General features: G+C 40.7%; 1 protein-coding gene across 1 annotated transcript in view; it reads left to right on the forward strand.

The window, feature by feature from the left end:
* Positions 1-5,189: 5,189 nt before the first annotated feature.
* The window catches only part of Golga5 (golgin A5), a 35,795-nt gene continuing 26,540 nt past the window's right edge, over positions 5,190-14,444 (forward strand). The window contains exons 1-2 of the mRNA XM_005339144.4: positions 5,190-5,456; positions 7,750-8,323. Coding sequence (XP_005339201.2) covers positions 7,780-8,323 — 544 coding nt within the window. The 5' untranslated portion in view covers positions 5,190-5,456; positions 7,750-7,779. The remainder of the gene's footprint in view (positions 5,457-7,749; positions 8,324-14,444) is intronic.

Below are 14,444 nucleotides of genomic sequence, written 5' to 3' on the forward strand. Positions count from 1 at the left end.
CATGCAAATGATAAATGTGCACAATTACAGTTGCACTAGTTATGGAAAAAAATCAAATTTTATTCTTACAAATGTAGGGGGATATGATGGAATATGGAAAACCATAGGGTCACGGTGGCCACGGGAGGCCTCTGCTGATGAATGTACAAAGATTTTTTTTTTAATATTTATTTTTTAGTTCTATGTGGACACAATATCTTTATTTTATTTTTATGTGGTGTTGAGGATTGAACCCAGTGCCCCACGCAGGCCAAGCAAGCGTGCTACCACTAAATTCACCCAATTATCATCTCCAGCCCCTGTGCCCAAATTTTTAATTCAGTGAACATCACATGTTTGCAATATTTGCTACTATAAGCCATCATCTAATAACTCTATATATCATTTGCATGTGTGTCAATATATCTGTAGGGTAATTTTCTAAAGGTGGAATTGCCTCCTAGCAAGGGCCTTCTTACTACATCATCCCAAGGCAGGGGACAGAAGGGAAGGAGGGTGTGCATGCCAGAGAGAAAGGGGCCCAGCCCATCTTTTTATAACTAACCACACCTGTGATCACATACTTATGATATCAGTCCATGAGCTCTGCCCTCATGATGTCATCACCTCTTAAAGGCCCTACCTCTAAACATGTTGCATTGGGGATTCAATTTCCAATAAACAAACCCCAAACGATACATTCAAACCCCAGCTGGGATTAGAGACATAGCTCAGTGACAGAGCACTTGCCTAGCGTATGCAAGGCGTGGTTTGATTCCCAGCACACACAAAAAGAAGATGGATAGAGGAGTAGGAAGAGGAGTAGGAGAAGGAGGAGGAGGAGGAAAGACAAGAGAAAAGGAGAGGGGAGGAGAGGAGAGGGGGAGGGGAGAGGAGGGGAAAGGAGAGGAGGAAAGGGGAGAGGAGGGGAGGGGAGGGGAGGGGGAGGAGAAAGTGGGCAAACTATAGCCTTGGAGCCCTAGGAGTTTTGGTGAGGGGCTCCATGGTTGAGGGGTTCATCTCTGGGAGCAGTTTAGCCCCCGAGGTAACATGAAAAACACCAGTGGCCACATCTGGAGGAAATTTCAAACAGGGAAGAGCGAAGCAGGATGAAAGAAAGAAGAAATGGGGAGAAAGGAGCCATAGGAGGACAAGGAATTAGAACTTTAGTTCAGAAGTTCTGCATACTTTTCTTGTCACACCCCCCCCCCCAAGCCAGTCTCTTTCACAGGCTTGTCACTTCTAAATTCCTGGGAAATCTGTAAATCTTAAAGTCACCCTAAATTCACCCAATTATCATAATTACCTATGTAGTGTTAATCAGATCACTAGATTAAGTAAAGAAAGATAAATTAAGGAGACTTTCCAGAATTCTCTATGAATCAGATAATGGAAACCAAGTCAGTCTAAAGATCCTAAGAAGGACCAGATCACCATAAATCTTGGAATTACCAGACTGATGTCATGCCTACCCTATGTACCTTCCCATACCTACCCCCTCACCAAGTTTCCTCTAAAACAGCTGGGAACCCCCAAAACACGTCTCTCCGCTCTCAGGATAGCACTTGTTTTATCCCTTGTTTTCCTAAATAAATTTCTGAGCCTCTACTGACATGTATTAAAATTCTTTTCGGTCATGATGTCAGGGACCCCACTCATCCTGAGTTGAGTTCCCCTCTCTCTGGCAACCCCTCGGGATCCTCTTCTGGAGATCTCTCTTCTCCTACGGCAAGGGAATATAAAATCCCCTTGGAACATCCAGGGGGTTCACGGAGACATTGTGCCCTGTGCTCCATAAACAAAAGGAAACAGCAATCCTCATGTTACCTGTCCACCCAGGTAGAACATACACCAGTTCATACAGACTTTTAAGTCCTGAGCGCCCTCTGCTGCCGAAAGGTAAAAATGAACAAAGAGGTTCATAATTTCATTCTTGAGATCTGTGCAATAAGGAAGTAGAATTACAGAACTGAGGAACCAAATGGATGGAGGAATCTTTCAGTGAGAGTCACAAAATCCCCAGAGGATACCTCCGGCAGCTGGGCAGACCGCCTAAATGAAGGGTTTCGGGGATTTGAGGAAGCAGCTGAACTGAACTGCTGACTCAGGTGGCAGGGGGGGCGGGCACACTGGTCAGAGTAGGCCCAGGTTTAACTTTAGCAGATAGAGCCTAAGGTTTCCAAATGGTCCTATCACTAGCCTCTCAAAAATGCATAGCGTTCCAGGGGCTCCACATCCCCATCATTACGTGGTATTTTCCATCTTTTTACATCTTAGCTACTGTGCTTGGATGCCAAAAGGTGTTACACAGAGATTTTCATTTGCATTTCTCTGATGGCTACGAATGTTGAACACACTTCAAGACATTCCCCTCTTCCAGATGGACTAGGGGGAATCCGGTGTAGCCTGGTGGTAGAACGCCTGAGGCCCTGGTTTTCATTCCCAGCAGAAAAACAAAACAACAAAAACATGTTGGGAATACATCAAAACCAGACAATTTACGACACTTCCCTGGTTTTTAATTTCCTGGCTTTCTTGTGTCTCCTCCGCACCTGTGTAAGGCTTTAAGTTCAGTCAGGAATGAGGAGGCAGCTAGGGCTTCTGCCAGGCTCTGCTGAACTTGCAGAATCTTCTAGAACAGTGCACGAGGCAGCTTACACAAACCCACTGTGCCATCTCTGCCTGGCTCTCCCTGTTAAGCTCCCTGCAGGCATTCAGTTGTTTATCCACCAAGATTGCAACCCAGGCAAAGTGGTGTCCCCTTCCCAACTGAGCCTTCCCCTGGGCCACAGGGCTTTCCTGGCTCCACTCTTAGTCAAATCAGCTCCTCCAGCAGCAGAGCTGCTGGGCTTTGCAGCTAAACTAGCCCTGACCATTGACCTACTCTCTTGGAGCTGGGGGAGAGGGATCCCAGGCTAAATGTCCCAGACTCTCATTGTTACGCAAGGTTTAATAGTTTTTCCTAAATAACTGCTGCTTGACTTGGGGATTAGGCCTGTGGTCAATTTCCAGGGAGCTGAAATGGTTGGTTTTCATAATTTTGTTGGATGTTGTCATTATTTTCGGGGGAAAGGATTTGCCAAGCTCCCCACTCTGCCATTGCAAAAGTCATGGTACAGCTCATTAGTTTAAAAATGTATCCTTAAGCTCTATTCAGATTTCTTCCCCTCCCTCCCCCTGGAGCAGAGGAGCTTGGCTGCTCTAGGAGGTTCCTTGTTCCCTTTCCTTTTTCAGGAATTAGTGCCACTGGTGGCACTGGGGCAGGGAAGGGGGGAAAAAGTGGCAGATTTTCTTCTCTCCACTGGTTGTGCCATTTCTCTAGCTAATCCTGCCCTGATGGCTTCTGGGTAGGCAGGTGTCTATAATGATTCTCTAGGGGGGTGTATGTGGGAATTCTTCAATCCTCCCTTTTGAAGCCTGACCACTGCCGATGTTTTTGATGTGGAACAGCTGGCCCTGCCTCAGCTCCTTTCATTCTCAGCCTTTCAGTGGCTGAGAACAGAATTTCTGGAGTCACTCTGATCTAGGTTTGAATCCCAACGTTGAACTTACTCCCTATGTGACTATGAACAAGTATCTAAAACTCACTGGATTCTCTTCATCTATAAACTGTCAGAATGCATTAGATTTCATCAGATAAGGCTGTGTAAGAATAAATCTTAAATTCTGGCTCCTAACAGTAATTTATTTCTCACTGATGTGACATTCTAGATGTGGGCTACTTCATTTCTCTCTTCCTTTTTAGGACCCAGGCTGAGGAAACAGCCCCATCTGGGATACATATCCTTAAGAGAGAGGGAAAAGACCAAGATTGCTGGTAGAGCCAAATGCAGCTGTGCACACCTGTAATAGCAGCAGCTCAGGAGGCTGAGGCAGGAGGACCACGAGTTCAAAGCCAACCTCAGCAAAAGCAAGGCACAAAGCAACTCAGTGAGACCCGGTCTCTAAATAAAATATAAAACAGGGCTGAGGATATGGCTCAGTAGCCAAGTCCCCGAGTTCAATCCCCAGTACCCACCCCAAAAAAAGACTGCTGGTGAAAATATATCATGACTCTTAATAATTCTGCTTAGATGTGGCAAGACACTTCCGCTCACATTCATTGGTCAAAGTGGGTCATACAGTCAAGCTGGAAAGGACACACATCATCCAGGATGCGGAGCTGTCAGGCAACCAGTGATAATGTATAATCCTTAACAGGAAGAACAACCTAATAGTTGAGAACAACATCATCACTTACTACAGGATAGTCAGTACCTTCCTTAAGGTTGTGGGAATTCAGTGAAGCAAAGCACATCCAAAGCTTAACAGAGCGTTCTACAGTTAATAAGGTCTAAATATAAATATTCAATGTCATTATTATAATTGTTATTCTTTTTACTGGACAGGGCTAAACTTGCCCTGAGAGAAAGAAAAGGAGTTTCCTCATTTTAGTTTGGAGACAATAAAGTATTGAGTCTAAAGTGCACAGGTTTTGGAAGAAGGTGGATGTCTTTATTACAGCAGATGATCTTGGACAAACTATTTAACGTAGTAGTTTTGGGATACCTAGAACTACATTTTAGTCTTGTATTTAGGATCAAATTAACCTAAACCTGTTTACACAATAGGAACTGAGTATTTGGTGAATTGATGAGCGTGGAATTTAGATTAATTGCATAGATTCTCTGAACTGTGTGCAGAATACACTACAATAGTGGTGTCTGGGAATTCCTTTCCTGGTCTTTTCAACCCTTTATAGCTCACCTCTGCTGCCTCCTCTATAGGAAGAACTTCGCTGACCACCTGAGTTAAAGCACTTCCCTGCCTCCAGTCACTTCCTGTTTTTAACTGCTCTAGTAAGATTCAGAAATTGTCAAGTTTATTCATCAGCTTACATAATGTATATATATCTGTCACTTAAAAGTAAGCGCTATGAAATCAGGGATCAAGTTTTGGGCATTCCCACTCTCCGCTGTGAGCCTCAACAACTGCATGAGCAAAACTAGGGACCAGAAGGGAGAAGGTGGGAAGGTGAAGCCTGGAAGATCCACTAAGGATCCGCTGCTGCCGCCAACGTGGCCCGCCCCTAGACCACGCCCTCTCGGGGGCGTGGTCTCCGATGTTGTGCTGGCCGCGTGCACGCGCCGTCCGCTGGAAGCGGGCTACGTCACACGCACGCCGGCCCTACTCTCGCCCGATCTCCCCGTGGGCGGAAGAGGGGCGTGTCCAGGCGCAAGGCCCCCACAGCCGCCGGCGCCGCCGCCTGAGTAGCCTGCAGGTGCTAGCGGCCCTCTGCTCCCCGTCGCTCAGGCAGCTTGAAAGTCACTCTGTTTTGGGGTCCTCGCCGTCCTTCCACGTCTCCCGGAAGAGGTAGCCGGGCCACGGCAGGTCCGGGAGGAGGTTTGCTGATCCTGGGCTCTCTCCGTGCCGGCTGCTGAGGAGGCCCGGCCGGGGAGGGCGACGAGGCCGCGGTGCCGCCGCTCCGGAGTCCTCAGGTGAGGCGAAGGCAAGGGCCAGCGGACGCGACGGGTCTGCTCGGAGCATTGACGGTCCCAGGAGCGCGGCGCCGGCCTCAGCCGGGACCTGTCCCTCCGGCTCCTTCGGACCGCGCTGGTCTTTGCCGGGATTGGGACAGCGACGAGGCAGCGGAGTCCCCTGCGCTGCAGCCAGCGTGGTTTGCTGCGCTCCCGGGTGGGCTGGCCGCGCTGCCCGCTCCCGAGGCAGGGGCGAGGTGGCGAGCGCCATGGAGGTCCGTCCTCGCCCGCCCGCCCGCCCGGGATCGGCCGGCTGACAGGCTCCCCGGGCCTGGCCTCCCCTCCCCTCCTCGATGACACCTGCCTTCGACGTGGGCCCAGCGGTCCAGGGTGCAGACCCTTCCCCAGCCCGGCTCTCGGCGTCCCTGCAGCGCCAGGTTACCGAAGGCTTTGTACCCGCGAAGGCCTCGGGCCGTGTTTGTCACTCGGGCCAGTGCCCGGGGCCATCTTCTGTTCTTTCATTTAGGTGGCCAACGGTGAGACACAGGCTGGTGTTTTAAAGCCCTGTTCACGAAAATGGAGGCAGATAGAAGGAATTAGTGTTTTGGCTGTTGCACTAGGAGTGGTCATTGGCCCCAGTCACCACCAATGTTTACCTGAGATTGATCCCTGACTCCTCTTTGGAGCTTTATGTGTCACAAAGTATTTCGCCTTCGTTTTCACTTGGTTTTACATAAACTCTGAAAGAGTCACTAATAGTCATATTTTATAAAGAAAACTTTAAAGGAGTAAGTTTGTTTCCTGAGATTTATTTAGATTTTGAGAGGCTGATATGGGAAGGAAAGGGTTAAAAGTGGGCATGGCTCTAGGTTGACTTAGCTTTCAGTACTTTGGATGCCATCAAAACTCTAAACCTTTGCTACATTTTAAAGTGTGTGTGTATATATATGTATATAACATTATGGTTGTGAAAATTAAATATGTTACACAGCATCTGGCACTTTATGAATTTTGTTCAGTACCCTGTGGCTACATGCTGGAAAGTCATTGGTGAGCAAAATAGACTTGGTGTTTATCCAGCCACTCCCCTCTTCCCAGACAGGGAGAGACATGTGAAAAAGCAACCAAAAATTATAAAGCATGAAGGGCTGTGAGGCAAAACAAAGGGTGAACAGAGAATAATAGGACCTAATTGAGATGGAAAGGAGAACTCTGAAGCAGAGAACATTCAAGTGAACAAAGAGTAAGAAAGAGTTAACTGTAAGAGTCCAGGCAAAAGGTTTGATCCCCACATTCAAGAACTGGTTGTAGACTTTTTTCCAGTCCTCTTTGTTCTATTCCATAAGGGTTAATGACTTCATCATCACCTTGATCTACTGTAGCATACTGTAAGTACTCAAATCTATGTGTGGAATGGATATAAGATGTAAGCATATTCTGAACTTAATGTGCCCACGGTAGGTACTCAGTTTTTGAGTTATCAAAAGTGTACTTTAGACATATTATATATGTATACACCTGAATTATCCAAAATAGTGCTTCAGTTTAACATTGATAACTTTTGTATTAATCAGAGGTAGTTTTTTCAAGTTTTAGCACCACCCTCTCCCCGCTAAACTTGGAATTAAATGCAGGGGTATTTTACTACTGAGCTCCATCCCAGTGGTGTTTTGTTTTTATTAGAACTATTTCATAAAACTGAACTGTCTCATAAAACTTAGAAATTAAATTGCTGAGGACCTGAGGCTGGCCTCAAATTTGCTCACTTCTTGCTTTAGTCTCTTGAGTCGCTGGGATTACAGGTGTGTGCCACTACACCTAAGTTTTAGCACTTTAAAACAAACTTCAGATATTATTTTTATTTGATTTGGCTGGAATTTGGCCATATGTGTCATTTGCTATTTGGATGCCAAATTAATTTGCTAGGACTGACTGCTGTAACGAAGTACCAAGAGAATGGGTGGCTTGGACAATAGAAATTTATTTTCTCACAATTTTGAAATCCAACATCAAGGTATTGTCAGGGTTGGTTTCTTTTGGGACTTCTCTCTGGCTTGCTGGTGGCTTCTTTCTTCACTTGGTCTTCTTTATTTCTGTTTGTGTCCAAATTTCCTCTATATTTTATACAGTAAGTGCACTTGTTTTCACCATTTTCTATATAAGGTTTCTCAGCTTTAGTTAGTTTGCTCCTGCTTACCTAGCTAGTAAGAAGTAGGGTTAGGATTTCAATCCAGGACTGTCTGACTCAGAACCCAGTCTCAGCCATTACTTTCTGCTTTTATGCCATACTAATCATTTCATGTCCTTTTTTCAGGTTCACCAATAGGATTATTCTGCTACCATCATGTCTTGGTTTGTTGATCTTGCCGGAAAGGCTGAAGATCTTTTAAACCGAGTTGATCAAGGAGCTGCAACAGCTCTCAATAGGAAGGAGAACACCAGCAGCAACATATACAGCAAGAATAGTGACTATCCGGAACTTCATCAGCAAAACACAGATTTGACTTATGAGACTGAACCTAAAGCTACTTATATTTCCTCAGTAGCTGATAACATTCGAAATCAAAAAGCCACCATTTTAGCTGGCACTGCAAATGTGAAAGTAGGATCCAGGACATCTGGGGAGGCCTCTCAACCTGTTGAAAATGCATCTATTCCTAGGCCTTCATCCCAGTTTGTTCGAAGGAAAAAGTCAGAACCTGATGATGAGCTCTTATTTGATTTTCTAAATAGTTCACAGAAGGAGCCTACTGGGAGAGTGGAAATCAAGAAAGAAAAGAGCAAGGCACCTGTCTTATCAAGGTCTCGGACTTCAAGTGCCAGTTCTGTGAACACAGGTGTAACAACTGTCAAAACCTCTGAAGAAATTCCTGGGAGCCAAAGCCATGGTAGTTCATCAGTCCTCCATTCTTTCAGAATTAAGCAAATTGAATATGTCATTAAAGCTTAAGATGTTGTCATAGTATTTCTCACCTGCTCTTCTACAGTCTGCCCCCACTCTGTAAGAGCAGGCTCTCTGCCCATGTGTGGTATAGACAAAGGAAGCAACATTTAATGTTGGTAGTCAATATTCCCTATAAAGAGGGACTTTGCAATGTTGTCTCTTGAGTAACTACCAAACCCAGCATCTAGGAAATTATGTCATATTTGATTCCTAAGATATTTTATGATAAAAAGAAAATTTTGAAATCTGAAAGAAAATGTAGTTTTAGATTTGAGACTTGTCTCAAACTATATTTGTAATGGGGATTATAAAACATGACAGGAATTGTACTTCACATATATTCTAGTTGGGGGGGGGTTCTCCACATTCTTCAGACATAAAACTGAGAGACTGAATTTTGATTCAAATTGAAGAATTGAAGGCATTGACTAACTAGTGAAGTAAGAGGTTAGAATTTTGGTTTCCAGTGGTTTTGTGAGTTGTGAATTACCTTTACAAGTACATGTCACCTGTAAAGTAAGGTAAACATGGTAATGTGGCTAATTGAAGTACCTACTATGCATTTTAAAATAGCAGTCAACATGAAAGGTTATTGCAGAAATTCTTTTATAGAGTTCATGATTAATGGAAATGTTCTTAAATGTTAAAGCTTCCCTCCCTATTTTGGCTGTAGGGGATAAAATCTGTATCTTCAGATTAAAAAGTTGTATAGAATCATGGGTTTGGCGCTTTTAAAACAGGAGCATGCAGTAACAGTTGATGAATTATGTTTTTATACTGCTAAATGTCTTCTCATCTATTTTTTGATTAATTATACATTTATCAAGAACATATTGAGTGCAAGGATAAAGAAGTGTCTTGTAGGTAAGGTAGACATGTAAGTAGATAATTATAGTGAAGTAGGGCTAGGGTTGTGGCTCAGTAGTAGAGCGCTTGCCTAGTGAGTGAGAGGCCCTGGGTTTGATCCTCAGCACCACATAAAAAAATAAGTAAAAAAATAAAGGTATTGACAACTACAACTAAAAAATAAATATTAAAAAATTAAAATAAATGAAGTAATTAAAGGATTTATGAGAGTGTTGTGGAAGCCACCTAGATTATTTACCCATTTTGTCCCATTGTCCCAAGTGTGGAACACCTATAAAAACTTAATTTTTGTATATGATATATGATTGCATAATATATGATTATATAATGATAAAAGAACATAATTATAATAACATTTAGGTTTTAGATTATTTTTCAACCTATCTGTAGTTTGAACTGGTCTTAAGGGATGAATTAGTGCTAGAAAAGAAGTTGGAGATAACATTCCACAAAGAGATAACAGGTCCTTAAAGGGTTAGTAGAGTAAATAAAAGTACACAAAAGTTCTGGTAACACTGAATGTGAGAGTGAGATGTATGGCCATGAAGAAAGTGAGACCAACAGAGAATGGTGGGAGTTATTCCTGAAGGCCTCTGTAAAGCATTGTTTTACCTGTTTAAATAGGTTCCTATAGATCATTGATAACAATTGATCCCTGAGTAACCTGCATTAGGATCACTTGTGTTGACTAGTAAAAAATGAATTTTGGGTCCCCCTCAGACTTAATCAGACTTTCTGAGGATGGCGCCAGGCCATCTGAATTTTGTCTCCTAGGTGATTGTTAGGCCATTAAAAGCTGAAAGTGACCGCCAAAGGCAGTGTAATGCTGACAGAGGTCTTTAGGCCAAGAGTTGACATGAGTAATTTTAATACTTTTCAGGAAAACAACTTGAATTTAATTGTAAAGAACAGACCAAAGGGAACCTGGTTGGCAGGGAAATGAAATAGAACCAATTATAATGGTACATCAGTTGTAATAAGTTTGTTTCTCTAAGGTAGGGTCTCAACCTCAGGACTATTCACATTTGGGGCCAAATAATATATAGCTGTGGGTTGCTATGCTGTCCTTTGCAAGGTATTTAGCTACATCCCTGGCCTCGTAACCCATTAAATGCCAATAGGCCTCCCAGTTGTGAAAAACAGAAATGTTTCCTCGTATTGCCAGATGTGCCATGCTGGGCAAAATCACAAGAGGTGAGACTCAATGCTTAGGATGCCCAGAATTGAAGATGTTGAGTTGTAGGGCATGACAGTGCTCAACTGCACTAGTAAACCAAAGTGGTTTTCTGAAAAGTTGTACCTATTTGTACCCTGGTCAGCTGTGGTTAGGAATTTCCAATAGTTGATGCTTTCAAAGACATTTCTTGTTTGAATTGTTATTTTATTTGCCTCATTGCTAGTGTGATTGAGCATTTTTTTCCAAATATTTGACTATTCCTTTTTTGGGAAGTGTGTTTCAATTTTTTTGTGGTACTGGGGATTGAACCCAGAACTTCACACATGCTAGGCAATTGCTCTACCACTGAGTTGTATCCCCAGCTCTGTGTGAGTGTGTACATACATGTATATGTGTATACATATGTATTTTAAATATTTTTTAGTTATCAAAAGCGGATCTTTATTTATATGTGGTGCTGAGAGTCAAACACAGTGCCTCACAAATGCTAGGCAAACCCTCCACCATTAAACCACAGCTGCAGCCCATTCTTTTTATATTTTAAATGCCAGTTCCTTCTCAGTTTTACCTTGGTCCCCCACCCCAGTCTCTGGTGTCTCAAAAAGAAATTTTAATGTAGATGAATTTCTCAGACTTCTTTTTTTTACTATATATTTTTAAAATTTTTAGTTGTTGATGGACTTTTATTTATTTATATGTGGTGCTGAGAATCGAACCCAGTGCCTCATACATGCCAGGCAAGCTTTTTGCCACTCAGCTACAACCCCAGCCCCTCAGATTTCTTAATGGTTTAAATCTTTATTTATTTTCCTACATCATCTTCTAAAGGTTTATGTTTTTGCCTTTCATCTTTAGGTTTACCAAAAATTGATTTTTGTGTTCATTATGAGATTGCCATCCAAATTCAATTTTTCTCCATGTGAAAATTAGCTATCCCAGCAATATTGAAAAGACTGTCCTTTCCCTACCAATTTTCATTCCTATCTCTGTCATATATCAACACTATCCATCCATTCCTTAGTGTGTTTCTGGGCACTTAATTCTATTTCTTTGCTTTATTTGTATATCCTTGGGCCAGTGCCACATTGTCTTAATGTAGTTTTTAACTACATTTTGTTATCTGATAAGGCAGCTTCTACCTTGTCATTATTCAAGAATAGACTTTTACTCTTTCATATATATTTTAGATTTGCTTTTCAAGTTTAACAAAAATTTAATTGGTCTTTTTTAGGGAGGAGTTTTTGTTGTTGTTGTTGTTTTTTAATCTAGTTTGGTAAGAATCATCATTCTTACTGTATTGAGTTTTCTAGTCCATTAATGTGGTGTAATTTCAACTTTAATGTCTTTCATCAAGATTTTATTGTTTTCTCCATGGAGATCTTGCATAATTTATGTCATACTTATTTATATTTTGAAACTATATCAATGACATCTCTTAAGAATTTTTATTTGTCATTGTTGGTATGTTGGTTTTTATATATACATTTTAAGCAACCTAGAAAGTTCCTATTCATACTTTTCTGAACATACATTTAGGTTTTCAACAACATAATCGTATCATCTATAGATAATGGCAGTTTGTTTCTTATTAACTCTTTTGTCTATTAGTAAAACCTTCTTACCTTACTTCTTTGGCTAGGATTTGACGACCAATTTTGTTTTTTGTTCCTTATCTTAAAGGGTTCCTAAATTTCATGTTAGGTGTTTGACAGATACTTTTAAATCAGGGTAAGAAGGTATATCTAATTATATCTAATTAGTTAGAGTTTTTATCATGTTGAATTTTAGCAGTTTTTTCATCTACCTTTTGAGATGACAATGATTTTAATTCCATAATATTACTATAGTATACAATTGATTTTTTTTTTAACATAAAATCAAACTTAACTTTCAGGTGGCTGATGTTCAGTTTAGGATTTTTGTATCTTTTTTTTTCAGTGAAATTGACTTGTAATTTTGCAGTTTTAGTATTATAGTTATGTTTGCCTTATAAAATGAATTGGAAATTATTTTTCATTTTTTTTCATCTTAATAAATTGGTGTAAGACTGAGATTATTTTCTCCCTGGATATTTGCTACAATTCATTGTTAAGACCATCAGACCTTGAGATATTCTTAGTGACAATTTTAAACTATTAGTTTAATTGGTTTTTCATTTCTTAAGAATTTTTCTATTTTATGTTCATTTTGGAAAGATTATTTAATTTCAGAAAAATAATGAAGTTGTCACAGCTAAAACTGTGACATTAATCTATTCTAATTTTGCAGAAACCAAAATGTGATTACACCTACTGCCTAAGGAATATCAGTATCTGACATACCTTAGAATGGGCCTCGAAATGTACTAAATGGCTGAACACCTTTATCAGATAATAATATTTATTTATTTATTTATTTTTTAATATTTAGTTTTTAGTTTTAATGAGGCAAGCACTTTACCACTGAGCCACAACCCCAGCCCCAAAATGTGCATATTTAAAGCATACAGTTTAATGACTTTCAACACCATGTACATTTCAAAACTTATCTGCCCAATATTGTTTATATCTACTAGTGAACTGCTTGTGGTTATGAAGATTTTTTTTAACGTATAGAGTACCCCTAATGCCATTTTTATTTAAATTTATCTAATATATTTTAAACTATATTATTATTTTTTTTAAATTTTCTCCTTAATTCCAAACATGAGACTTTTCCCCCCCTAGTTTTAAATGACGCTTTCTAGCTTAATTGCATTGAGGTCAGGTTGCATGGTTTGCATGATACCAATTCTTTGAAATTTGATATTTGTTTTATGTGCCAGTGACTTTTTATGTGTTCTGTGTATCTTGTACTTGTACTTGTTCTGTATATGTTAAATCCTATACAATAGATACAGAAATATAGATGTCCCTGTATTGAATTTTAAAGTTATGCTTTTAGATCTCCTTTAACTCACACTCTTCACTAGCTTGATCAATGCCATTTTGCAGTCAATTTTTAAAGTTTTTTTTTTTCTTTTTAGCTGCAGATGGACTTTTGTCTTATTTATTTATATGTGGTGATAAGAATTGAACCCAGTGCCTCACACATGTCAGGCAAGCTCTCTACCACTGAGCCACAACCCCAGCCCAATTTTTTTTTTAAAACTGGGTATTGAACCCAGGAGCGCTTAACCACTAAGCCACATCCCCATCCCTTTTTTATATTTTATTTAGGGACTGGATCTCACTGAGTTATTTATGCCCTCGCTTAGTTGCTGAGGCTGGCTTTGAACTCATGATCCTCTTACCTCAGCCTCTGGAGCTGCTGAAATTATAGGCATGCACCACTGCGCCTGTGCGGTCAATTTTTTAAAATAATTTTACGTGGAATATTTAAAGCCTATATTAAGTAAACAGAATAGTATTATGAACCCTCTTCACCTACCGTCCAGCCTCAGTACTGAGAAGCATTCCCATATTTAAATCATCATTTCTATCCATTCCCTATTACACTTAATTATTAACTTTTGTGGTTTTTTTCTTTTAGGAAATTTTATATCTGTTGAAATATGTAAAAATCTTAGCTATACAAGTGATACACTAATATAACCCACACCTTTATCATGATAAAGATTTTATTTGCACCATGAAGTTTCTTATGTACCTTTTCAGTTAATCTCCCTACACCATCCCTGAAAATGCCCACTATTAGGATTTTTTACCTTATTTTTTGCTTGTTCTACACATGGAATTAGACCATTTATACACTTTCCAGTCTGACCTCTTTTAATTAACTGTATTTGTGACTTTCATCCATGTTGTTGGTCCTTTTCATTCTATGGTATGTGGATACACCCAGTTTATCTAGTCTCCTTATTGACATTGGGATTTTTTTCAGTTCTTAGTATGAAATATTTGAGCTTGCCTTTTGGGGGCAAATGTTTTTATTACTCTTGGATAAACACCTGGGAGTGGAATTGCTGGGCCAAATCATAGTGCAGCTTTAATTTCGGGAGAAATTGAGAAACTTTTTTTATGGTGGGTGTGCCACTTTGTAC

This window comes from Ictidomys tridecemlineatus, chromosome 5 (genome assembly GCF_052094955.1).
Source record: "Ictidomys tridecemlineatus isolate mIctTri1 chromosome 5, mIctTri1.hap1, whole genome shotgun sequence".
Classification (NCBI taxonomy): Eukaryota; Metazoa; Chordata; class Mammalia; order Rodentia; family Sciuridae; genus Ictidomys; species Ictidomys tridecemlineatus.